The sequence below is a fragment of the Siphateles boraxobius genome, unplaced genomic scaffold (genome assembly GCF_051911475.1).
Source record: "Siphateles boraxobius isolate OS27281-9 unplaced genomic scaffold, OSU_SipBor_1 49, whole genome shotgun sequence".
Classification (NCBI taxonomy): domain Eukaryota; kingdom Metazoa; phylum Chordata; class Actinopteri; order Cypriniformes; family Leuciscidae; genus Siphateles; species Siphateles boraxobius.
This window is the reverse complement of record NW_027509130.1, coordinates 1501683-1529489: the sequence shown is the minus strand read 5'-3', so window position 1 is coordinate 1529489 and position 27807 is coordinate 1501683. Positions and strand designations below refer to the sequence as shown.

Genomic DNA, 27807 nt, shown 5'->3' with positions numbered 1-27807 from the left:
CACCCTTGCTCCTTTTTTTCTTAATTTCAAACTCTGTTTCTTTTGTCCCAAATGAAGTGTCTTATGGTTGCTTGTTCGCAGCTGTCTTATGTTCTGCAAAAAAAAAAAAAAAAAAAAAACTTATTTAGTTTTCACCATAAATATTTGAAATGTACACACAACAATAAGGGGAAAATTCACTGAGAGATCTAATTGATTTGGACTCATATATGGGCATTGTAGGTAAAGAGAGATTGGACTAATTAGCAAAAACAAATTACAAACATTTATTTTATATACTTATTTTTATATGTGTATTTATTTACAATTCAAATTAAAGTTGGTGCTGTGAGGAATAGGGGAAGGATTATAAAATATAAGATAATAGTTAGAACAGGACAGTAACTTGAATTGTACACTATACATTATAGGGAAGGAATTTTTATTTTATTTTATTTTTTTGGTGATCCCTGATTATTTATTGTCAGGTTTTAGAAACTATACAACATGCTTATTATTTGCAAACAATAAAGAGGGAGAGAGGAAAAACTTGATTGAGTAACTATGAAAAGGGACAGGAATACTGAATTTGCGTGTGAATGAACAAGGAAGACGATGCATGCATTTTTTTTAAACAAGGACACGCCTGAAAAGTAATCCGGAAGATGGCAGTAGTGCAACCCAGACTTTGAATAGAAGCTGCCCTGAAATCACAGAGAAGAAGAAGAAGAAGAAGAAGAAGAAAGTAAATGCACTTCGCCATTTTTTCTGAAAATGAAATGCTGGCTACAATTTGACGTCCACTTCAGAACTGAAACTAATGTCGAATGAACCTTTTCTGTTAGGTAAGTGTAAAAAAATGATTCTTAACCCAACTCTGATGTTAACTTGTGCACATTACTGTGAAGTCAACACATTTGCTGTAGTTTTAAGCGCGTGGTTGTTTTCTAGAGGTGCAGTTATCGTTCAGCTTTAAGACTGAATCACTCTTTCCTTCTCGTTCTCCGACATGTCGAGCTGTATAATCACATTAGCGTCCTCTCTTTCTCTCTCTGCATGAAACGTTTCAAGACATGGACATAATTCTGCTAAACTATGCGAGGAAGACTTTGGGACGCTTATTTTATTTTGAATATGTCGTTATTCCTGTCTGATCAACGTGCAAATAAACTTTTCTGGGACACAGCCTGCTAAATCGCCGGGAAAATCGGACAAATTTGGTCAGAGAGAAACCGCTAATATAATTGAAAGCACAAGCGGACTGGGACATAGGCCTAATTTCAGGCCAGTGTTGCCAGATCTCGCGAGACAAATAAGCAACCAGGCCCGTGAAAACAAGCCCAAAACAACCGACTTTTTCTCATAGACAGTAAAAGAGCTTTTTCTACGGAGCCCCCCTAGGTTCCGGGAAGAGAAAAATAAATAAACTGTGTGCACGGTTTTACAATCCGTGGTGACATAGTTTTAAACTGTGGGTACAGATTGTCAATTTACATCCATGTGGACAGATTGGTAAACTGTGCCCAGTTTTGTAAAACTGTGCACACGGTACAGTTTATTTTTCTTCTGTAATGAAGCTTGGCTGTCCATCTAGTGAAAAATGTTGGTACTGCGGACAAATAAAATCTTCCTGAAAGCAAATTTTTTGAGATATCAACCTAAAATTTGGAACACAACTTCCTCAGATTTTTGGCTTACATTTTCTTGCAGTTTTAGAGTAAAATATATTTTGTAATGTATATATCTTATATAAAATATAAATAATTATATTTTTACATTGTTCATTTTCATAAACTCAAACTTGTATAACTTTTTTTCTGTTTCACTTTCATAATTTCACAATACTTCACTTCAACAATAATCTGGCAAATGTCTTCTTTAAAACAAGACCAACCCTAGGTCTATATTCCAAAGCATTCTTGAATTACAACCATTTACGTTTGAATAGTGATTTTCATGTCTATGCGAAAAAAGGGGGAGTGACAGTTAAAGGGTTAAACAATATTAAATTATAATATCTAGATCTAGAATATCTAAAATATAATTAATATATAAAAACTCTCCTACAGTCCAGTCAACATCAGTCGCGACTCGGTATTTTCATTTAAACGTCACTCACTGACGTTTTCCTAACCAGAAAAAAAACGATTGCCCTGCTCTGCCTCTGATTGGCTAGTACTCATTGCCATCTGGGTCAGAGCCAATTAGAAGCAGGATGTGGGTGGGAAAAAACTCTGTGTATAGGTATAGAGCAAGGAGAGAGACAGAGGGAACAGGCAAGACAAACTCCAACGTTTAAATAACACAAAATATCTGCTTGACAACGAGCTGAGAACAAGCCCAAATAAGCAACTACACTTTAGAAACAAGCCCAAAAAAACCCGACCCGCGACTACCAATATTTGTAAGCGACTACAGAAAAACAAGCCCAAAGTCGCTTATAATAAGCGGACTTGGCAACACCGTTTCAGGCCTGGAAATCTCATACGCATCCAGGCCATCCCATACACCCACAAAACATTTTGAAACCACGGACAACCCTATTTTTGTATGGCCATCACATAAAAAAGGTTCAAATCCTTAGACTGGGACATACCCAGGGGGCAAAGGGGGTTTAGCAGACATGGGCTGCTGTAAAACATTTATATGACAACCTTTTACAGCAGCCCATGTCTGATTTCCTAAAAAACAGCTGTTTTGCCCCCTGGGTAACATGCAGAATAATTAAATGTTCTCTCCTGATCTGCACCTTCCATTTTACTTTTCTTTCTCTTTCTTTTCTCGGATATAAAACAACCAGCTCATTGTATATTTCATTTGCACTTATACTACAGGGTTGTTGAATGCTTGATTCTGATTGGTTGAGAACATTGTAAGGTGTGCAATTATTTTCATGGAAACGCACGGCTAAAGTAGTTTCAGGCAGGTTTGACCGCATTACAGTCAGGGCTGTCTGTAGCTTAGGAAGGGCAAAAATCCTCCAGATACGGTTTTCCATTTACAACCCTATGATTTGTCCCTAGAATGAAATGTGCTGTTATTACCTTATTTAGAAGGGTCATGAATAATAATGTTGAGCTCTGCTCTGATTGGCTGTTTGACATATTTGTATGCAAGAGCTATGATGTACTCCGAAATACAAATGTGTAAAATAATCATACTTCAGTTCTCAAACAAAAAATATTTGAACAAATCGACTAGATTCTTTGTCAAATGATCGTTTCAACGTAAGTGGTGAAGAAGGTCACGTTAGCTAGAAGGAGCGAGTGAATTATAGCCCCTTTCACACAGCGCGTTGATCCCGGGAAATTGCCAGAACACCTTCTGTGTGAACGCAAACACGACCCGGGATTGATGCCGGGTTGAGGCTCTAGTAACATTGCCATATTCAGTCCCGGAACTCGCGCTGTGTGAACAAAAGCCGCGACCAATGCCGTGTCGTAGTGATGGTGCTTAAGCCGGGATCGTTCGCCAGCGTGAAATGGTACGTAATGCACTAGTTTATGATCGAATCAGAGAAAAAATGCACAAGCCTGGTTTCTCCAGAGAGAAATCGCAGCTCATAAGCAAACTATAGACGCTGCTGAGACATTACATGTCACATCGATGTCACGTGTCTTTACGGGTTGTGTGTGAATACACTCTCTGATTCCGGAAAATCACTGGCAGTGTGAATGAACCAAAATCAAACGAACCCGGGTCAAATCCCAGGTCACTTTATCCCGTGTATTTTCCGGAATCTCTGTGTGAAAGGGGCTTATCTGTAAGCAACCAAACTAACCTAGTTAGCTCATGAGTTATGTGTTGTTGATGAAAAATAGGCTAAATTATAATTCTACTCAACAACAGGGATTGACATAGATGTATCTACAGTAGTCCGTAGATTTATGACACCACAGGAAATAGGTCGTCATACTATTTAGTTATCGACGCTAAAGTTAGTTAAAACCATAGACTGTAAAAAAAATGGACAAAGTGTTTGTGACGTCCCCCATAGACTTTCTGAATAACGGTTTTGAGGCCGTTTATGGGGGGTATGGGCGGCGCCATCTTTGAAAATCTTGGGAAATCCTAACCCCGCCCACCTTCTGGCCAGTGCATATATGGGTAAAAGGGCGGGCTTTGTGTGAGACTAAGCCGGCCGGTGGACGCTCCTCTTCAGCCAAGCAATTGCAGCCTCAGCTATCTGTAACGTTATAAGATCGACTGGCAGACTAGGCAGTGTTTGCCAACTTAGCGCCTTTGTCGCTATTTTAGCGACTTTTCAGACCCCTTTAGCGACATTTATTTCAAAAAAGCGACTAGCGAAAAATCTAGCGACTTTTTAGAAACCTAAGTAACCTCCAGATGTTGCCAGTACTGTTCTGCGAGCGCAAGCTCTTGCTTTCTCCCTGCCGTCACTCTCTCTGCGTCTAACTTGTTCAGTGAATGGCTGAGACGAGCTGCGGCACATTCATGTGTTGAGCGCGCGCCAGTTTTTTTGTTTTTCCACGGAATTGTCATAATCTGTTTCTCTTTTTTTATATTTAAAGAGTTTTGTTTGACCATTTTAATTTCCTTTCTTTTCTTGTGCTTATTACTTGTTAAACTCACCGGCACAGAGCTTTCACCCAGTTCCCGAACTCTCTCAATTCAGATAATTTTACATATAAAAAAAGTTAGTCATTCACTATATCATAGCTACTTGTTCTATTTTCTGACAAAAATAATATAAGTAATGAGAACAGCTTTATTGGACATTCGGCTATATTATATTATATTATATTATATTATTCATTTGGCAGACGCATTTACAGTGTTTCAAACGTCAGTTATAACCATAGGTAAAGTACCTTGGATGCTAACTTATCTGAGGCGATTTAATTTTTTTGCGAGGCCCCCCAGTGGCACGAGGCCCTGTGCGCTTGCTCAGTTCGCACAGCCCTTGCGACGGCTCTGGTTGCAGGGCTCAATGCTAAGGATTTTTTCTGCTGGCCCCAACACATAAAAGTAATAAATAAAATAAAATGGGCATAGTTATTATTTTAGTTGTTTTTGATCCATGTAAGCCTAATGAATAAGGTTATGACACCAAAAAGTACTAGCCCAACTCGTACATTTTAAATAGCCTATTGTTAAAGACAGTCAGCAATAAAATTAAAACAAATTCCAAATAGTAGGCCTAGTTATGTGCTATAAAGATTAAAATCACATTACATTCTCATATTACAATCTAAAAACAAAAATAATGATTTTATTTTTAAATTCACTAAAACTAAAAATAAATAGAAACTAAAGCACAGACTAATTAACCTACATCTTATTAGGTCTATCCAATACAATAGTCACTTTACAGTTTCTGATATCAGAATCATTGTGCTCCTATTCTAGTCTGTTTTCGCGCATGCGCACAGAAGCACGTGTTCACGGAAATCTGTGGAGTTAGCGGAGATTCACTCCTGACCGCAACTCTTTCTAACTAGTGATGGGAAGTTTGGCTCATTTTACTGACTCTCTTGTTCGATCTCATTCATCAAAATGATGAACAAATCTTTTTTCGAGTCATTTCGTTCATTCAAGTGGCTTTAAATGTTATACTTTTTACAGTCAAATCCTGCACATTGCTGCATAACAAATAGATATTTTATTCGTTTTGTTAAAGCATTGCTTTTTCTTTTGCTATAGAGATTTTACATTTCAAAATATAAAGCAAATGTTAATTATTACCCGAATGTAAAAATAAAATAAAAAAAAAAATAAAAAAAAGAACCGGATCGATAAGCAGTATCGGTAAGAGTAATACCGTTAAAACCTTAAAGATACCCATCCCTAGTAATGTTATAAAATGTTCGCGGTCACCGTTCAAAGTCATACGGGTTTGGGCACCATAATACATCTAAAAAATGCATTAAAACATCTCGACACCACTTTAACTTGGCACGAAGTTCTGGAAAAACTGTGCCCAGATCTTTTCCCCTCCCTTCTCACCTGTCTAACGGTGATCGTGTCAACTGACCTGAAGAAAACCACTAAAATGTGCAGATTCTGCGCAATACGCTGTATTTAATATATCATGAGGACTCAGGAGTTGCGTATTTGCGTTAAATCCGCGCAGATTTGGCTTACACAAACTTCCCCTGCAAAGTGAGTAAACATAGAAACACGCAAGATTGGCTCGTGATTTGACCGCGTTAACCGCCAAAGTTCATTTTTACCCTTTATATTTGGCGGGTCGGAGGGTGTTAATTTCAATCCCTGAATGTTGCACTCCTGTTTGTCAGTGTGCCCATCTCAAGCGCACTCTTTACGTTCATCCTAATGCCTGTTAGTTGTCTGTGGATTTGCCTATATTTGGTGAAAATGGAAACGTCTTTAGACATGGAAAATCGATTTTACAATCGATTCAATGAACACTTATATCTCAAAAATTGAACAGGATTTTTTCACAAAAGTGACAGCCCTAAAACGTAACTGGTCTCTGATTTGTAGGTTGCATTGACACCTAGCGGTGGATGCACGGTTTGAAGACCCAGTCAGTGACGTCACAATATGAAAAATTGTTTAAATTCAAACGTACATAATCACCATGACCAAAATTTGACTTTTTTTTTTTTAGATTGAATCTCGGGAAAAAAAAATATAGACCTACCTACCGACCCTATTTTTATTTTTTTTTTGCTTTTACTGCAAACCAAAATATTTTTAAGGATGGCCTGATCGTTTAGATGCGCACACGAAGCCCAAAGTTAAGTATACTTTTCTTGTCTAGTTGCGGTGGGCCTCGAGTCAGTTCACTAGTGTAATAGAGCAGTGTTGTACGTCACACGCATCACGCACATGACCAGCCGCGGCCAATAGTGAGCCTACGTGTCACGTAGCTCTACGCTATTACACTAGTGAACTGACTAGAGGCCAACAGAGAAGGAAATGAATAGTTGAAATAGTCGTTATTTTTGTTCGTTTTTGCGCACAAAAAGTATTCTTGTCGCTTGATAAAATTAAGATTGAGCCACTGTAGTCACTTGGACTATTTTAACGATGCCTTTAATAACTTTTCGGGGCCGGCAAGTGTCAATCCTTTAAAAAGCCTATGGAGGAGTGATCCAGCTCTCAGATTTCATAAAAAATATCTTAATATGTGTTCCGAAGATGAACAAAGGTCTTACGGGATTGAATAACATGAGGGAGAGTTAATACTGACAGAATTTACATTTTTGGGTGAACTATCCCTTTAACTCTCTTGATGGCTTTGTTGGACAAATGATGAATTCTGATTGGTCAGATCACCTGTCAATCAAACTCCCTGCGAAAGGTCAATTGTGGGAATTGTGTGAACTTTTTAGATCATAATGATGGAATCAGATACAGTGAAGCACCAAGAAAAGACAGATCAATGCGTCGAGACAGATCAACAATTTGAAACAGTCTCCGGGCCAGTAGGTGGTCCTCACAGAAGCATTCTCATGTACTAAAGGAAATGTCTGAGATTTTTTATAAATGTGTGTTCATTTTTGTCTTGCAGCACTTTTTAGCTTTACGCCACATCTTGAAAATGGCAATGATGGGAGTTCTGAGTTTGCAAAAAAATATTGAAGATCTGAATATTCCAGAAAGGATTGAAGGTCTGAATTTGGTGTTACTGGGAAAAATAGGAGCTGGGAAAAGTGCATCAGGAAACACAATCCTTGGACGAGAAGCTTTCACATCAAAGAAAAGCTCCACTTCAGTCACTCAAGATGTTGCTGTTGAATATGGGTGGGTCTGTGGACGACGGGTCACTGTTTATGACACACCAGGATTATTCAACACAGAGCTCAGTGAAGAGGAGATTCAACAGATGATAAATGAAAAGGTTCTTCAGAAATGTGAATCAGGTCCCTGTGTGTTTCTGCTGGTCATCAAAGCTGACAGATTCACTGGAAAAGAGAGAGAAACTGTGGAGAAGATTGAGAAGCTGTTAGGAGAAGAGCGCTTGAAGAAAACCTGGATTCTCTTCACCAGAGGAGATCAACTGGAGGACGAAAAGAAGTCAATAGATGAATTCATTAATGAGACTGAACCACTGAAAAGACTCGTTCAGAAATATGATCAGAGATATCATGTGTTCAACAACAAGCCAAAGGGACAAGTTCAAGAGCTGCTTACAAAAATATATTCAACATACCCTGACACACTAGTGGAGAGTCTAGACTGCATTTATAACTCTTTTTCTCAGATGACTCTGCATCAGATGACGTTATATGAAGGTAGTGTTAAAATACTCCATGGTACGACCCGACTCAAAGTCATAACATAAAGAGGACACTTCACAAGATGGATTTCAATAGAGAAAATCTAAGTTTATTTAAAGTTAAACAAATAATGTCTAGGGTCAAAAATACCTATAAGGTAAAAATAGTAAATATTAATACAACCTCAAATCAATAAACTGTTGGAAATGGGGTTTGTAGAGTCATGGAAATCATTTGGCAACACAAACTCAAGAACCCACTCTTCAAACAGAGACCCAAAACAAAAGTGTGGTGTGTGATGAGCGCACTGCCGCCGTTTACTGTGGCTGCTGTCGCATCATCCAAGTGGATGCTCACACTGGTGGTGGTTGAGGAGAGATTCCCTGTTATGATTGTAAACCGCTTTGGGTGTACAGTAGTACATGTGAAAGCGCTATATAAATAGGGTTGGGTATCGGTTAGGTTTTATCCGATACCAGTACCTACTGTGTATTTTTTAAAACGGTTCCGGTGCTTAAACGGTTCTTGAATCGGTACTTAAGAAAACGAAACCGCACATACTTTATCAAAAAATAATACCATTTTATTTACAGGGCCAAACTGGACACAATATTAACTTAAATCTTAAACAATATAAATGCAAGTAACATATGGTAATAAAAAATAAACCAATATAAAATAAAAATGTACATTTACATAATATCAAATAAAACAATATTGTATCAAACAATGTAATAATACTGGAGATTAATAGAGATTACTACCAGGGTAATCTAATCTTGACACGGCTCCAGGTTCCCATGTTTTGTCTGCTTGAACCAGTCATGTATTTTATCTGGTCGTTGTACTAGTTACGAGTCGGTGCCCGCGCCATCAGCCAATGTATTGGCGTGATTCTATATGGGCTTCAGACAATCGGCACAGAGAGGGTGTTCTGACGTGTAATTTTACAAGTGAAAAGCAGCCAAACCTTGGAGCGTTTTGTCTTCGGCATCTTCATTAATCCCCTCGCTATCAGCAGACATCCCAAGTCTCCCAGAAGTTCCGGGAGTCTCCCGCATATTGATAGCGGCTCCCTGATGCCCGCAAATTAGTTAAAATCTCCCGTAATCTAGAGCGAGCAAGAACGCGCATGCGAGACAGAAGAGACTGTGCTCCAAATGGTATAGCACGCGCACGGCGGAGAGAGAGAGAGAGACCTTACGTGTGTGTGCCTCATGAAGCGCATGTAAGAGAGAGTCAGGCAACAAAAGCAGGCACCGATATTTTCGTTCTTATTCGGTCTCGTTACTACCGTTTACGACGGAACCGGTTCCCTATTGGCACCGCGTTTTGGTACCCAACCCTATATATAAATGTCTCATTCATTCAAAGTGAGAGAGAACAAGACAAAATCCAGGAGCTCCTTAAATAGGTTGCCACAGGTGCAGCTGGTTTTCATTAGGACAATCCCGCCCACCGAGGAGTCGTCTTTCCTAGAATTCTCACAAAAAAAACTGAAGTAAAAAAAAAAAACAGGGGCAGGGCTGTAACACTCCATCATTCTCTTCTATGGGGTTAGGATTGTTGCATTATTCCAAATAAATAGGTTGAGATTCACAAATAAATGTAAAGAGTTTCACAAAAATGTATAAAACTCACAAATAAATGAGATTGGCAAATAAAATAAAAATATTTAATGTGAACATGTGTTTAATGTCACAGACACAACTCTGCCTGGCATTTATTTGTGAACTGCTTTCTGTGCATTTCTAAATCACTGCACGCATTTGTGAATCTTCTTGTGCATTTGTAAATCCCCTCGTGCATCTGTGGATTTTGAAACACTTCTTGCCTCAACGTGCAGACAAATCCACAAATAATTGGACTCCACCCACCGTTTACTCAAGCCAATCAGATAACGGCCACATTGAGCTGAGCAATCATAGCACATTCTCACTACAACCAGTCACGTTTGGTTTTACAATCAGGGTGGTCTTGCCCTGAAATAACTTTGCTCGTTCATCTGCATTGGTGATGGTACACAGGACAACTTTTTGAGCAATGTTGCTGGGCAATGTTGCCGTCAAGTTGCAACCAGATGTGAGACAGGGCCCACGACCGATCTAAATTATCCAGATAGAAATGTATTGCCCATTTTCAATGGGAAAGTGCCCAAGCAACATTCGCTCGGCAAGATTGCCCAGCAACATTGCTCAAAAAGTTGCCCTGTGTATCATCACCTTGACCGTGCGTTCACACTGCCACCACCGACGGCGAGAGCGTCAAAGTGACCGGAAGTCATTTATTGTCAATGTGAGCCGGCGGCGAGGGTGGCACAGCGGGTCTTGGATGGTGAGAACGGCGAGGAGAAGTTGAAGTCAGGTCAACTGTATAGTAATGAGCGGTTCGGCGGCAACCAATCGAAATGTAGAAGTCTGAGGATTCCAGAGAACGCAGTCCTGTAAACTTTGGTTCCGACCACATTAGTTCCCAAGCAAAATAGAGAGGTCAATAAGGAAGATTATGCAGACACTTTATATCTGCAGGGAAGAAAACAGACGTCATGGGCAAAATGTGTTAACATTTCAAACATGTTAGTTTTACATTATTTGAAACTGCTATGGCAGCAGGGAAGGTAATGGGCTATTTGCTTTTGATGCGCCGCTTGAGTCTGGTATAGAGGGTGTTATGATGCTCGGTATCTGTGATGATCATAATTTGTGTGTAATCCTGAGTTTATCCTGATGTAAATATAAAGAAGCCTTAAACTCCAACAATCTTTTGGAAACGGGGTGTTTTAACCACACAAACAGCTCAATTTCAATGAAGCGCCCATTACAGCTGCTTTTACAGGGGTGCAAATATCTACAAAATTAATCAGATCCAGTTCTCGCCCTGATTGTAAAACCAAACATGATTGGTTGTAGTGAGAATGTGCTAGGATTGTCAGCTCAATGTGGCCGTTATCTGATTGGCTTGAGGGAACGGTGAAGTCTAAAACTATTGGATCTGCCCAGGGTCACTCTGGATCTGCCATAACCAATCAATAACGTTTGGTCGTGACGTATGCCTAGCATTCACCTTAGCCAACTCCTTCACCACTAACGGAGCGAGCTGGAAAATTAAACTTTTCCCAATCCCCGTGGGGAGGAGGGCCACAACATCATGGCCACCAACATAACTAAGCAAAGATTGTTCTTGCTCTGGGTTTAACTTCTTGATATTCGGCAGCGTTGCCACAACGGACCGAATGGCTTCGCTCGCACTTTTCTCCACTGCCATTACTGAACTACAACTCAAAATAACGTGTGACGTCAACGTCATTGTTCCCTCTGTTCGCTGAATTGGCCCGGTAAAAAATTGATTGGAGAAAACCAAAGTCTACAGCACAATCCGAGACCTAGTACTGAAGGAAAATTAAAATTGAGCGGAAGTACATAGGAGGGCGGAGCCAGGCTACGTCGACGCTAGAAGTGTTTCAAAATCCACAGATGCGTGAGGGGATTTACGAATGTGTGCAGCGATTTACAAATGCACAGAAAGCGGTTCACAAATAAATGCCAGGCAGAGTTGTGTCTGTGACATAAAACACATTTTGTAAAAAAAATGTATTCGCAAATCTCATTTTATTTATTTGTGAGTTTTATACATTTTTGTGAATCTCTTTACATTAGTTTGAGAATCTCAATCTATTTATTTGGAATAATGCAACAATCCTAACCCCATTCTCTTCACTCGTGGAGATCTGTTAGAAAGTTTGAAATTTGAACTCTTAATACACAGATCTCACTGACACAATGTAGTTTCTTTTTTTATAGTCTGCAGTTGCAGGGTTTACTAATATCATCCGTAGATGTGATGATTCTACGGTGCATCTGAAGGGACATGGTGTTGGAAAAAATATGAGATATAATATATTCCAATGCTTTTCAAATGCTTTCAAAGCTTTTACATTCTCTCGTAGTTAAATAGTTGGGTAATTATATTGTGTATATTTTGCAGGTACCCGAGAGCCACTATCAATATGTGCAGTATTGAAGTTGCTTTTGAATGCGTGCTCGCTCTCCACTTTAACTTTCGTGATCATGCATTCTACTACAGCAAGCCTGACAAAATCCCTTCTGGTGCTCCGTAGAATGTGTTATTCATTTTCATGACTTGATTTTAATTCAGGGCTGCTATTGTAATTCAGTTAGTTTGATCTCTGCATTTCACCATTGTGTTCTTGAATAAGGAATAGGTGAACTTCGGGCTGCACGATATATCGTTTTAGCATCAATATCAAGATACTACTACTAAGAATATGGGTTGTAGCTCTGTGATCTTTATGGTTCAGCTGCCCCCCAGTTTGGAACGCGTGTGTTTCGGGATTAATTGCTAAGTTTAACCATAATAGAGTAAAAGTATGTCATTTGCACATGTTTTGTCCTGTCAGGGCCTATTAGTTTAAACATTCAAGCCAGCTCAAAGCATTCAAGCGCAAGAAGACTCGAAAGAGAACTGGAACTCGCTGTGTAGAGATCCTCGCAGACAGATCATGAATAAATTCAGTTCTCTTAAACATCTTTTTGTGCTTGAAAGGACAGAGACATGCAGAATTATGTCAGAATTCCCGTCTTGGCAAGTATCCTCGTAAAAACAGTCGGTATATGTCTTAAGTGAAAGTAAACATTTGAGAATAAAAACACCATATCATTATATTGGATCCGTGCAGCTCTTAAAGTGACAGCAGCCTAATAGACATGCAGCCGTCAGTCATTTGTTAATCAAACAACAAAAGGCAAAAAGAAAACCACTTTTGTCGCTTTAACAAAATTAAATACATTTAATGTAATTCATATATTTAATCTAACACAGTGAAGACTATGCATTGTTAATTTACATTTGATTATTTAATTTCTATACCTGAACAGTGTTAGACTTACCTAGAAAACAAAGCACTATTTATATAATTTATATCTTTATTCTACTCTATATATGTTTTTGTTTTTTATTCTAGAATGATTCTTTCCAAATAGAGCTATTCAAGGTGAAATTGTTTTCATATCATGATGTATATCAAAGAAAAATAAAATATTGCAATGTCAGTTTGATTCCAATATTGTGCAGCCCTAGGTGAACATATCACTGCTTACATCTGCTTTCTCTATTGTACAGCATCACCTACCAGATTGCAGAGCAGACCGATTAATGTAAGACCTCTTACTCCTGATGAACCAGACACTTCCAGATGGATTCATTTAAGTCCTCCTACTCCTGATGATCCATTCACTTCCAGACGGATTGTTCTTGGTACAGACCTCACTAAGACTGTAACAGCTGCATCTCTGCCCAGCCACAGTGAGTAAAGTGAGTGTTGAAAAATGCTATTCAATTTGTTTTATATCTTTTTATACAGAAAAAGGAGCAAAACTGAAGTGTACTCCAGTGGACAGACTTATGAGGTGGATGTCTGAGATGATGTCATGTGAAGGTAGTGTTAAAATACTCCATCATTCTCTTCACTCGTGGAGATCTGATAGAAAGTTTGATATTTGAACTCTTAATACACACATCTCACTGACATAATGTAGTTTATTTCATAGTCTGCAGTTGCAGGGTTTACTATTATCATTTGTAGGGATGTGATGCAATCTACAGAGCATCTGAAGGGACATAGTGGTGGAAAAATATATTTCCATGTGTTTGCAATCCCACGTAGTTATAGTTTGGTAATTATATATACATTCTGGGTCTCCGTAGAATGCTTTATTAATTTTCCATGTCTGGCAATTGTAATGCAGCTAGTTTGATCTCTGCATTGCACCATTGTGTTCTTGAATAAGGAATAGGTGAAATTAGGGCTGCACGATTGTAGCAAATTAGCTCTATGAAATATTAATAACCAATCATAATTTGTTATAATTGATTATGAATATATGGGTCAGTTAATCAGATTAACTTGATGTAGCTACATTAACATTACAACCAATTATTCAGTTCATTCTGTGAACCCTCAATATTGGTTATTCATTAATTAATAGAAATGTACATTTCTGGGTCATGGGAAATGTCTTTCTTACTAAGTACTACTAAGAGCAAATAGTCAAGATCTTATATGATTATTGACTCCGGATATTAGCTTGAGACACGGACAACTTTACGTGTGATATGAACAAGACTTTATTAACTAGACTAAACATTTAAACTACTCTAACATACACATACATACATACATACAGTTTACCAAAGGAAAGAGAGATGAAGAAGAATACAGGAAAGCAAGAAGTTATAGCATTGTTTGAAATTCAGCAGATCAACAGCCTTAAGCAAACCATCAGTTTAGTTCTAACATGTCCCTTAAAAGGTGTAAGGATACTTAATGTATCAAATAATGAGACTAAGTTTGATACTTGTATGTCTCCCCCATTTGAATTAAACCGTCCTGATGCAATTTGTTGAGGCTCCAGTTGATCTTGGCTGATGTTGTCTTGATGAGAGAGAACCAGTTGAGAGAAAGAACTGATAACCAGTTCAGAGGCTCTTTGGTGAGTGGAAAGATAAGGCCGCAGCCTGGCACAAGCTTGGGGTCCTTAGAAAACTTCTAATTCAGCATCATCTTCGCCTCAGGACTTCTCGGGAAGGACCAAGAGAGTAAGAGAGGGGCTGATCTTGTGATCAGTGATTTTTAAAGTGTGAAGATGTCACACCCTCTGGAGGTGTGTGAGCCAATAAGAAGTTGTCCCTTTCGAGGGAGATTTTAAGACCCTTTGTGTTCTAGCAGGGCATTTAAATATGTAATTTATTTGGGTGTTTAAGAAAAGAATCTTCAAGATTCTTATAATACTAATGCGTCATAAAATTAGCAAAATGTAATGTAAATTAACAAATGGGGAACGAAGACTGGAATTTATAGAGACCAAACATGCCACACATATGATTTTGGTCACCCATGGTATGCAAATTCTGAAGCCACACATATGATTTTGGTCACCCATGGTATGCAAATTCTGAAACATTAACCCATTAGAGTTTACAAGAAAACATAGGCCACACCTCATGAAAGGAAAATAATGAGATGGGATAATTAGATGTATGTTTATACATTTCAAGTGGTTATATGGAATGTATAGGATTAACAGGGTTTATTTCTCCTCCTCAGTAAGGGTTAAGTGAGTGTAACCACCCTCTGCACATTCCTTTCAGGGTTGTAAACTCCTATCAGTCTTAAAGGGATAGTTCACCCAAAAATGAAAATTCTGTCAGTATTTACTCTCCCTCATGTTGTTCAACCCCGTAAGACCTTCGTTCATCTTTGGAACACAAGTTAAGATATTTTTGATGAAATCTGAGAGCTGGATCACTCCTCCATAGGCTTCTAAGGGATTGACACTTGTTCCCCGAAAAGTTATTAAAGACATTGTTCAAATAGTCCAAGTGACTACAGTGGCTCAATCTTAAGTTTATCAAGCGACGAGAATACTTTTTGTGCGCAAAAACAAAAATAATGACTTTATTTCAACTATTCATTTCTTTCTCTGTGGGCCTTGAGTCAGTTCACTAGTCTAAAAGCGTAGAGCTTCAGTTGTTGTACACTGTTAACAATTTATTGTAATTTTACAGGAAATTCCTGGCAACTAATTGCATTAAATTTACAGAAAGTAATATACAGGATTTTTACTGTTACAATAAAGTACTGTATTTATACAGCAGTGCTACTGTGATTATAGTAGCATTATTACAGTAAAATGCTGTAATTTATTACAATTTACTGTATATTACCAAGTTGCCAAGAATTCCCTGTAATTTCACAGGACAGAATTACAATTTAATATTGTAATTCAATATACTGTTATCCTGTTATTTGTGAATATTACAATAAAATGCTGTAATTTTCCATATTAGCCAATTAAAAACACAACGATGGTAAAAATTTACCATTGTACAATTTTTGGCACCATTGTGGTGAACAGTGTTGCCTTTAGTTGGGCAATTTGACTCTAGACTTCTTATGTGATTTTATGGTCTTTGTAACAGTGATTACCAAAATACATCATTTGTTGCAAAGAAAGTCAGAAACAAAAGTGGTCTGGTGATAGGCATATAGTTTACAACATAATAAAGTACAAAAATAAACGAAAGTGGTTATTTGTTATTAATAGATTTTTTTTCAACACCATACATTTTTTTATACAGATCAGACATCAAGCTGATATTTTTTCTAAAATTGTGAATGTAATCTTTGGACACACACACACACATCAAGAATCTACATATGAATCTCAACAATGGTGACATGCTTTATGCCGCAATGCATTCTGGGAGGCTACATAGTTTAAAACTCCCAGCTAGGGCTGGGCGATTTATCGTATCACATTGTTATGTGCATCTCGTCAGTAAAGCTGGTTCCTTGATTAGTAGTAAATCACCATCACCTGCTTTCAGATGGAGCGGCATTTACTACACAGCACAAACTCCAGTGTTAAATGAACACTCAAGAGTGTTAAAGTTAATGAGATAATTAAGTGATTAATTTAGTGATGTTTGAGCATTATTGAAGACACCTGATGTTAACAAGCAGAATCACTGAAGGCGAAAATCTCAAATTGTAAGCCACCATTATGGCGATAAGTGTTTGCTTTAGTTGGGCTCTTAACCTTTATACATTCACTTTAAATTTGTTTGTCTGCTGTCATTTATAACAGTCAAATGAACAAAAAAAAGTGTGATCTGATAGTGTTGGTTGTGTTCTGGCATAATCATGCTGTGATCTGAAAATGAATCTTATTGAGATAGTTTGGTTTAGCTTGTTGGCAACAACTTTTTGATTTAACAGCATACATGAATATAGGTATGTTTCTTATAATCCAAAATATTTAATAAACATTGTTCTAATCAAAACACCTCAAAACAAATTTATTTAGAAACACAGACATCAATAACCAGCCTGTGAATCTCAACAATGGTGACAATAATAAAGTATTTTGCAGTGTCTGCCACCAATCACAACTCATTAATGGCTCCCATCATGCATTGCGATATGAATAAATTATGATCTGAATTTTCTATGTAATTTACTTTTCCTAATTGAATATTCTGCTCGTCACCATTGTTGAGATGCATAGACTGAATCTTGAAGTCTGTGTGTGCCTATAAGACAGAAATTTTTTTTTTAAACAACTTTTAAGAAATCTTTTTTATTATAGCTAAAATTCTGGATATTTATTCAGAATCACAGTTATGCTGTAACTAACAACATAAATCAAAATCATAACGTTCAAATGATGGTTGTCATAATATAACCAACACCATCAGATCACTTTTTTCTTTGTTCATCTGGCAGATATAACTCAAATACATCAGCCAAACAAAGTCTAAAGTTAATAATATAAGGGTCAAGAGTCCAACTAAAGCAACCAATGATCACCAAAACAGTGGCTTACAATTTGAGTTTTTCTCCTTCAGTGATTCTGCTTGTTAACATCAGGTGTCTTCAATAATGCTCAATCATCACTCAATCACTTAATTATCTCATTAACTTCAACACTCTTGAGTGTGGACTCATATCCCAGGAGTGTTAATTTAACACTGGAGTTTTTTCTGTGTACAAAGAGCTGTAGTTCACCGACAAGCTGAGCCATATCGCATTAATTATCGCTGGCGATACGTCCGCGATATTGATGCGATATGGCTCAGCTTGTCAGTGAACTACGGCTCTTTGTAGTAAATGCCGCTCCATCTGAAAGCAGGTGAAGGCAATTTACTACTAATCAAGGAACCGGCTTTACTGACGAGATGCGCATAACAATATCGTGCGATATATCCCCCAGCCCTACTCCCAGCATGCATTGTAGCATGAAGCATGTCACCATTGTTGAGATTCATATGCTGATTCTTGATGTCTGTTTGTTTCTAAAAAAAATTATAATGATTTTCAAAAATTGTATAAAAATGTATAAAAAAAATTCAGAATGTTAGCCCTGTGTCAAGTAAGGTCAATCTTAATTATAAATAACTAATTACAACTTTTTGTCAGGGTCCAGGATAAGATTAGTGAATCATTCTACTTTTTAATAATGACAACTATAACACCTGAACAGCTTTGGTTTTGTTTTCCTATGTAACAAATTATGTGCTTTGGTAAACATTTTTACTAAGACCAAAATTTAACTTAAAATGCTAAGTCAAACTGCCCAAATAAAGTAAACACTGACCACCATAATGGTGACCAAATATTTTAAAACATCGAACCTCTGTTCATAGACTTATGACTGAAATAAAGTCAGTCTGGTTAGTAATAAGTGAAGCTGGTAATGCTGTTTGTGGAGTTGTTTAATCCTCCTCTGCTGAGATCTTCACAGATTTAATGTCTTCTTTTTATCTTTATCTGATTTTAAGGCTGTGACTGGATATCCATAGACTTATAAAATAGATTTCATGTTAATGTTTCATACCTGATTCTTCCTGAAATGTTTGATTCTGGTACAGTTGGCAGCCGCCGCGCAATTTCAAAATTCAAATAGCAGCGACCCCACAATGCTATGGGGTGGCTGTAAAATAATGCTTCTACAGTGTAGTTACAATAAAATCACAGGACTGTCCAAACGTTTCCCATCATGCATTTGCATTTACAATAAAAACATGAATACAATATGTTGTTGTAAAATTTATTGTAAAAATTACATCAATTGCTAACAGTGTCCGTCACACGCATCACACACATGACCAGTGTCGGCCAATAGTGAGCCTACGTTTGACGTAGCTCTACGCAATCACACTACATTAACTGACTCGAGGCCCACAGAGAAGGAAAGTAGAAATAAAGTCGTTATTTGTGTTTGTTTTTGCGCACAAAGTATTCTCGTCGCTTGATAGACTTGAGATTGAGCCACTGTAGTCACTTGGACTATTTTAACGATGTCTTTAATAACTTTTCGGGGCCGGCAAGTTCAATCGCTGAAGAAGGCTATGGAGGAGTGATCCGAAGATGAACGAAGGTCTTACGTTTTCTTAAGTTTTCATTTTTGGGTGAACTAACCCTTTAATGTGGTGATGACACATGATGATGACACCCCTTCTGTCTTAAAGGGGCATATGATGCTATTTTCAAAGATCATTATTTTGTGTACTGGGTGTAATAGAATACGTTAACATGTTTTTTTTTTGTTCAAAAATATATATTTATTGCAACTTATTAGACATGTGCCGGTATTCGGTAATGCGATAAATCGCGGTAATGAATATGCACGATATTGTTATCGCGGGGACTTCGAAATACCGTGAAAAATAATAGATCCGAATTTAGATTTTTAGAACGCGCATCAGCTTATTTTCCATCAACCGCTTAAAAAAACAATGCGTATATGCTGCGCAAAACACGTGCGCACTTTGATGTAAACAATCCCCACATCACATGTATAAGCACTGTGTGAATGCAGTGTGCACTCTAGTCTAATGTAAACAATCCTCACATGGAAAAGAAGCACGGCGGAAGGAGGAACGCTGCCTACTATTTATCCCCCGCAATGGCTGCCAATTCAGCTTGACTCACGCAATTGACACTTTCACACGGTCTCGCGCCACACATCCATTTTCTCACGCAGAGAAAAATCGCGGAGCAAAGAGGACACTGACACTGACAGACTACACAGAGCAGGTTACTTTTGATATGAAAAAAATATCAGCTCTCAGGTTTTATAACGAAATTCAGACAATAAATACTGTTTTGGTGCTTGTAAATGACGTGACAGATCGCGCTACTCAGTTCAAGTAAACAGATCATCTGTTACTTTTTATTAAAGATACAGTACAACCCACCGAAAGGTATACGTACTTTCGATCAATCAGTGTTTTTCAACCACGGAAAGAGGTCAATAACACTGCAGGAGAACAATTATGTCACAGAACGTTACATTTACCTCAGGAAAGCCATTTAATGTTAGTTGACTATAAGAAAATAGCTATAGAGAGGAGTATTTTGCTAAATATGTGCACTATATTACATATTTTAATATATGTTTACTTGTCATTATATAATTGTTATTATAATGAAAATTACGGCATATTACATTTTAATATTTATATTATTATTATATTTATATTGTATGCATTATATTTAATTTCTCTCTGTATGTTTACAGCATTATGTGAGATATATTTTTTCTTGAGAAAAAATTAAATGCAGGCTATCTACTGTAGCCTACCTAATATTTATCCAAATGAGTCAATATTGAATCAAGATTGAAATTAAATCCAAGAATTTAATTGAAATCATGAAAATTGTGTTAAGCAATAATACAAACAGTAGCCTCAGTAACTGTACCATGTAAACATTATAACATGTTGTCACTAAAAAATAAAATTAATGTTTTGACAATCACAATTACACATTGTGATGCAAGTTTTTTTTAGATACCCCCAATCCGTCTGTTTCTCTTGTGCAATTAAAATATCGTGATAATACCGTATACAGTGATAAAAGCTCAATCAATTAATCGCAGCATGAAAATTTGATACCGGCACATGCCTACAACTTATCTATGCCCCGTATTTCTAAAACGCGTAGATTTCTACAAAGCCTCTCCTTCTGAAAAGCTTAGCGTGCTCTGTAGCGAATTAGCTTTATGAAATATTAATAACCAATCATAACAGCTGACCCAGTGCGTTGTGATTGGCCGAACACCTCAAGCGTGTGTCGGAAATGTCACGCCACTTTACCATAATTATGAGCTTTAGCTTCCAAAGCGATAATAAAGACAATTAATAATGTTGTCAGTTTTACCATAACAGTTTGAGCCAGATTTGAAAATGCAGATGACCAAGAGGATCGGATACTCGTATGTTTTACAGTAACGCCAGCTGCGGTTCAGCTGAACATGTCAAACGCCACCAGTGTGAAAGCACAGCTTGAGCAGCCAGTGTGTAACACAACACGCACTGCATTTATGTTTGTCATATTTTCATGTTATAAGCGGAGAACAGAGGACACTATGTCTGTAAATATAAATCCATTTCTGCACTTTTGATCATAAGAAAGACAAACAATTTGCGTTACTATAATACACTGCTCAAACCTCTGCATTTGAACAATAGCAAATACTTTGACAAATAATAAAACACACTTACAGGCTCTGATCCAGAAGTGCCAGATTGCCCTAGAAAAGTTGGAATTATCCCAATTTTTTTTATAAATAGCCTTTGCACAGCCGGTCTTGTACTCTCCCAGGTTCAGGAAACTGTCCTCCGTAAAATGCTGCTAGAACATTTGGGTTGTACTGTTCTGGAACAGTGTTGTAAATAAACCTTAACCACTGATTCCTAATTGTGTCCACTTTCAGAAGTGCTGCGGCGACAACACGGCAATGATAACTGAAGCCACGCCTTCTTTACCTATGCATTTGGGCAACATTATGCAAATACTTCTACTGAGTGACGGAGGATTCGATTGAGGCGTTTTAGCTCGGTTTGGATCTACCTTCTCTTTTAGATAGAATAAATCTTTTTGTGGGAGACTTTGAGCCTTGTAACTTCTCAGATCTTATACAGTCACAAACCGCAACATAACACACTAAAGAAAAAGGAAAACATGAAAACGCATCATATGACCCCTTTAAGTGAACGCAAGCATTTAAGAATATCATTGTATCATTATATGGATCCGTGCAGCTCCTAAAGTGACATCAGCCGAATAAACCTGCAGCCGTCTGTCATTTGTTAATCGAACAATAAAAGAAAGGAAAAAATCACTTTTGCAGCTTGAACAGATGCATTTAATGCATTTAATTAATTTAATTTATATTTAATTAATGCAATGAAGACTGTTATTTCACATTTGATTATTCAATTTCCTATACCCAAATAGTGATAGACTTACCTGAAAAACCGTAAAGCACTGTTTATATGATTTATATATTTGTTCTTCTCTATGTCTGTTCTTTTGTTTATTATTTTGCAGATTTACTCAGTTCGTACGAAATCACCCCGGAAAGTTTTTCTGTCAGATCTAAAGCTTGTGATGACGCCTCCAGACGGATTGTTCTTCTGGGTCAAACTGGTGCTGGGAAAAGTGCAACTGGAAACACAATACTGGGACAGAGAGAGTTTATATCCTTAAGGAGTACAAAATCAGTAACCAGTGAATGTTCAGAGAAACACGCCACTGTTTCTGGCAGATCTGTGTCTGTAGTTGATACTCCTGGGTTATATAACACAGAGATGAGACCTGTAGAGTCAATGAAAGAGATCAGGAGAAGTGTTTATATATCCAGTCCTGGACCGCACGCTTTTATCATTGTTCTCAGAGTAATTGACAGATTCACAGAGCAGGAGCTGCTGATTCCTCAGATGATTGAGATGTTGTTTGGTGAAGATGTGTTAAAATACTCCATAATTCTCTTCACTCATGGAGATCTGCTAGATGGAGAGTCTGTAGAGAAACTCATTCAGGTGAACAGTAGATTAAGAGATCTAGTTGATCAGTGTGGAGGCAGATTTCACGTCTTCAACAATAGAGATGTGAATAACAGAGATCAGGTGAATGATCTACTGAAGAAGATTGACACAATGATAGAGCAGAATGGAGGAGGACACTACAGTCATCAGATGTACGAAGATGCTGAGAGACTCAGACGAGAGGAAGAAGAGAGGAGATGGAGAGAGGTGAAACACAGACAAGAGGAGACTGAGAGAGTGATAGAGGAGGAGACAGAGGGGAGAATCAGAGAAGAGTTTGAAGGTCCACCAAGATATTTACAAGGAAGATTTAAAGCAATGAGACTGAGAGAGGAAGCGGAGAAACAACGAGAGGAGATTGAGAGATTGACAAAGGAGATGGAGAGAATCAGAGCAAAGATAAAAGCTCCACCAATATTTTTACCTGAAGCATGTAAAGCAATGGAACTGAGCAAGGAAGCAGAGAGAAACAAACGAGAGGAGAAACTGTCTCATTTAAGACAAGAAGAGATTGAGAGAGTGGTAGAGGAGACTAAGGAGAGAGTCAGAGCAGAGTTTGAAGGTCCACCAAGATTTTTACAAGAAAGACTTAAAGCAGTGAGACTGAGAGAGGAAGAGGAGAAACAACGAGAGGAAAAACGGCAGGAGTTTGAGAGAGGCTTTTGCCACCTATTTTCATCAATGAGACATATGGAAATGAGAGAAATGGAAATGATGCGTATGGAAATGCAGAGAGAACTACAAGAGGAGATTGAGAGAGTGATAAAGGAAACAGGTGAGAAAATCAGAGCAGAGTTTAAATGTCCACCAAGATGATGATGAGACAAACTTCAATCAATGAGTCAGAAACATCAAGAGGAAAAACGAACATGAGAAGCCTGAAGGAGTGAGAAAGGAGACCGAGGAGAGTCACAGTAGCATTTGAGAGGCCATCAATATTTTCACTAGAGAGAGAGAGAATCAGAGCAGAATGAGATCTAGAAGAAAGATCGAGAAGTGACTTGAAAACAAAATAAGGAAACTGTCTGAATTGTTTGACACTTAAATGAAACCCGATGATGAAGAATACAGCGAGAAGTGTATTTACCCAATCCTGGACCTCTTGATTTTCTCAGTATGAAATGATGAACCTGGAGCTGAACTCGCTCAAACCACTGGAGATGATCGTGGACTTTAGGAGAAACCCTCAGCACTCCCCTGTTTTCTCACCATCATGAACAGCACTGTGGAAGCAGTGATCATTCAGGTTTCTGGACACCACCATCTCTCAGGGCCTGAAGTGGGACACTCACATAGACTTCATTGTCAAAAAGGCCCAACAAAGGTTGTACTTCCTTCGCCAGCTTAAAAAGTTCAACCCGCCACAGGCACAGATGGCACAGTTTTACTCTGCTGTTATCGAGTTGGTTCTCTGCACTTCTGTAACTGTCTGGTTTGGGTCAGCCAGCACATCAGACATAAGAAGCCTACAACGGACTGTTAGGACAGCTGAAAAGATCATTGGTGTGCACCTGCTCAACCTTCAGGACTTGTACAACGTTCAACAAGAGTGAAGAAACGGGCAGGTGACATCATCACAGACCTCTCTCGCCCCGGACACGACCCGTTTGCTCTTCTGCCGTCCGGCCGGCGTGACGATCTCTGTGAACATCTAGGCACAAAAACAGTTCTTTCCCCACTGCTATCTCCAGCTTAAACAGCTGACACAGCAATTACCACACGTTTTTATAATTCATTCTCAGCTCTTTAGAGAGAAGAAATATTAGAGATTTTGTAAATACAAAAACATTTTATTTATAAAACTTCATACAGTAAATAATGCACAAATCTGTACATAAGTTTTCTGTTTCAGATGTATACCACTTTATTATTATTGTTACTTTTATTTATTTATGTTTTTCCTTGGTCTCATTTAAATGTCTGTTCTCATGCCATATACATGTATGTATGCATGGACCATATTAAATATAATTGCAGATTAGTGTTTATTTTAAACTGAGATTTTTTTTGTTTGTTTATGGTCAGTTGTTCAATCATCATCCTCTATCATCAGTGTCCACAGAGCAGAACGGTTTATATCAGCACTATTCAACAGTTCAACACTTCTAAACATGTTTCATTGTGTCCGGCTGCATGATGATGATGATGATGATGATGATGATGATGATGATGATGAGGTGAGCTTTCCTAATCTAGTTTCTGTTCTGATTACCAATGTTTCATTCGTACTGTAATATCTAGCAGTCTTTTATCAGTTTCAATGATTCCAGAAGCTGTTTCATATTCTTCTCTTCTGTTTATGAAATGATATGAAATAAATTCTGTGGTTGGGTAAAGATGTGTCTTTTAAATCAAGACACGACCAAGTATATATACTAGGTGAGGGATAGGCCATAGTTGTCAACAAAAAGTAGAATAATGCACTTCTCTCATCACTGATCAGACATTCTGAATTTTGATTTTTAAATTACATTATAGGGAAAAAAATATCTTAAGACACAGACAACTGTTTTTAGCACAAGTAAAGAATCTTCTAGAATCGTACTCATTTTGTACATGTACTTATATTAAAGTAACACCAGGTAACTTTTCAACCTTCATAATATATTTCCAAGTCTCTTGTGATGGTACATCGACTTACAATAGGTTGAATGACACGTCTGCCATAGCCTGACGGGGTCTGTAGCGTTTTTAATCGTACTTTTAAACTTCGGGTTTCGGGTAGTAACCGGCGAACAAAGAGAACTACAAAACTCGACTGCTTTACGGCATATACGTCACTTCCACCTCCACCCCCACTTCCTTAAAATCGCAGGGCTGTCAAGTGTCACGCATTGAGCGTGACAGTCACTCATTTCGGTCTTTTGTCACGCTCTCCCGCCACATTGTATTTCTCAAGCTGAAAAACTATTTGTAATATATTTAATATGCCGCAGCGCCCAAAACTCTGGCCGCGCCGCTCTCACTGTGGAACAGGCATGAATTCAAGCGCGTCTCCTCTGGTGTTGTTAGTCTGGTGTTGTTAGCCAATCAGAAAATAGCACTATTGTATCTGGGTAACATTTATCGCAACAACCAATGTTTGTCTGCCTGACTATGTTACGGAAGCTATCTTATCCTCCGTTTATCTTCATGAATCAGGTAATGATTATTTGTCTTGCCTCAAGCTATAATGCAAATCGATTTGTAAAATTTGCAGATTTATTTATGGTAGCTTGATATTATAATATTGACGATATATGGTTATTATCTACCACTCAAACATTGCATTGAAGTATCATATAGATTCAGTAAAACGGTAACCAATAGACTAGGCTACTATAATGACACTGGCTTGTAAACGTGATCATCGCGATCATTTGTCGTTAGAAAAAAAATAAAACCCATGAAATTATATTCATATGACATGATGAAATATATGCCTCTGTACCTGGGATGAAGACATTTCACACTCGACGCAAGCAGAACACCTGCATGTGACCTCCTCCTACAGTGTTGAGGGCTATCATGGTTGTCAACAAATGCACGATGACAGAGTTTACGACAGTAGTAGAGGACAATACTGTTTCCCAACTGTAGGGGGACCCCGAGAGCAAAAGCTACCTGGTGTTACTTTAATTTTTTAGTTTTTTGTTGAATTTTTGTAAAATGTTTATTTTCATTATCTTGTACTCATGATATTATGTTGTTAAATGTTTAATATGGATCTGCCATGTAATAGCCAGTGATGCTGAAATGGCAATAAACTCAAATACTACGACTACTCTTCTGTTTATTACAGTAAAAGCCTCTTTTAAGCAGATGCGGTCATGTGCTACTATTGTACATTATGCCTGTATTATGTAAACAGCTTTTCTTTATGAATTGTGCGTTGTACATTTTTTTGATAAATCATTGAATGTATGTACTATGTTAAAGTTAAAAAAACATTTTAGTGCTTCTCAGATATTTAGTAAACCATACTTTATTATTTTAATAATGAATGTACTTTTTAAAAATATGCCGAAGCTTAGAGAATGAAACGGACACATGCAGCTCAAGTGAGAACAAGATGTAAGTGTTTTTTTATTCATCATAATGCTCTATTTAAATACTGGCCAGTTTTAGAAATTCTTCATTATTAAAGCAACTAATGGCCACAAATGTATGAATGCTTTTTATAAGTTTGTACTATAAACAAAATCACATCTTTAACAACATGTGCAACTTCTTGTATTTTAACTTTCATCTTCAAGACTCATCATGAACTTTGTCTTCGTGAGATTGCTCATCAGTTTATGTCATCAATAAAGCTTTGAGAGAGTTTAACAAACCAATCATTTCTGTCATTTAAAATAGTTAATAATTAGTCTTTTGTCTGAATTGTTTTGTTGTTCCTGTTAACTAGTGTTCCTGTACTCAGTTCTGGATTATTCTGGTCTCATATTTTCTCAGTAGAATTCGTCGTAAACATCATTAGTTTTTTGGAGAAAACAGTGATGTCATCGTCCCGCTCAGCTCAGTTTTTAGTGTGTCCAAGCATAATATAGTTTGTTTATAAATAAATGACACATTTCAGTATTAGATTAATCTCTAGCCTATTGGTATCATCTGCAACGTTGTAAAGTCGTGAACACGTGTGTGGCAAGCACGACTAGAATATGGCTTAAATAACCTCTGAGGATGATGTACTCTGTAGGTTATAAAAATAAAACCCCAAATATTATATTTTATTATTTAGTTTTGGCACATTGTTCAGTATTATATTGAGAGCACTTTTTGTTAAACTCTTTACTTTTGCGAGTAAGAAAATACGGTAACACTTTACAATAACAGTACATGAATAATCATGTACTAATACCTAAATTAATAATTACTTTACTATGAACTAATGATGAGTTAAGACATGTAATAATGAAGAACTAACCTTAACTACGACATGAGTCATATGAATTACTGGATGAATATACCATCTTAACTACACGTTAGTACATGCTTGTTAATTAATGTATTAATTAACACTTTGGGGTAAACTACATCAAACATGCTCTAGATTAGAAGAAAGATGTATTAAAAGGGCACAATGTAAAATTGTTCACCAGCAACTGTCACAAACATCATTGAATGACACTAGATGTCTTGCAATTTTTACATTTAACCTTACTCATTGAACACACAATGATGCATTTATCATAAAAAATTATTTTATCTCATTCTGTTTTACGTG

At 37.5% G+C, this 27807-nt stretch overlaps 1 protein-coding gene across 2 annotated transcripts; it reads left to right on the top strand.

Annotated features, from left to right (window-relative positions):
• The first annotated feature begins 636 nt into the window (after positions 1-636).
• LOC143711090 (GTPase IMAP family member 8-like) lies at positions 637-26913 on the top strand. 2 transcript variants are annotated; one of them, XR_013194742.1, is made up of 6 exons: positions 637-824; positions 7481-8204; positions 13329-13463; positions 13570-13644; positions 22105-24495; positions 26228-26913. XR_013194742.1 is itself a non-coding variant. In XM_077202415.1 (5 exons), exons 2-5 carry the CDS (start codon positions 7511-7513, stop codon positions 23415-23417), a joined length of 2217 nt encoding a protein of 738 aa, XP_077058530.1. In that variant the 5' UTR covers positions 637-824; positions 7481-7510; the 3' UTR covers positions 23418-26913. The 2 variants fall into 2 exon arrangements, 1 of the variants encoding a protein (XP_077058530.1); XM_077202415.1 differs by having other exon boundaries at positions 22105-26913.
• The last annotated feature ends 894 nt before the right edge of the window (positions 26914-27807 follow it).

Excerpts from the sequence above, each read along its gene's own strand:
- LOC143711090 (XM_077202415.1), top strand. The coding sequence starts at position 7,511 with ATGGCAATGATGGGAGTTCTGAGTTTGCAAAAAAATATTGAAGATCTG. Across the intron at positions 8,205-13,328 it reads TCAGATGACGTTATATGAAG|CATCACCTACCAGATTGCAG; the intron begins GTAGTGTTAAAA and ends TCTATTGTACAG. Across the intron at positions 13,645-22,104 it reads TGAGATGATGTCATGTGAAG|ATTTACTCAGTTCGTACGAA; the intron begins GTAGTGTTAAAA and ends ATTATTTTGCAG.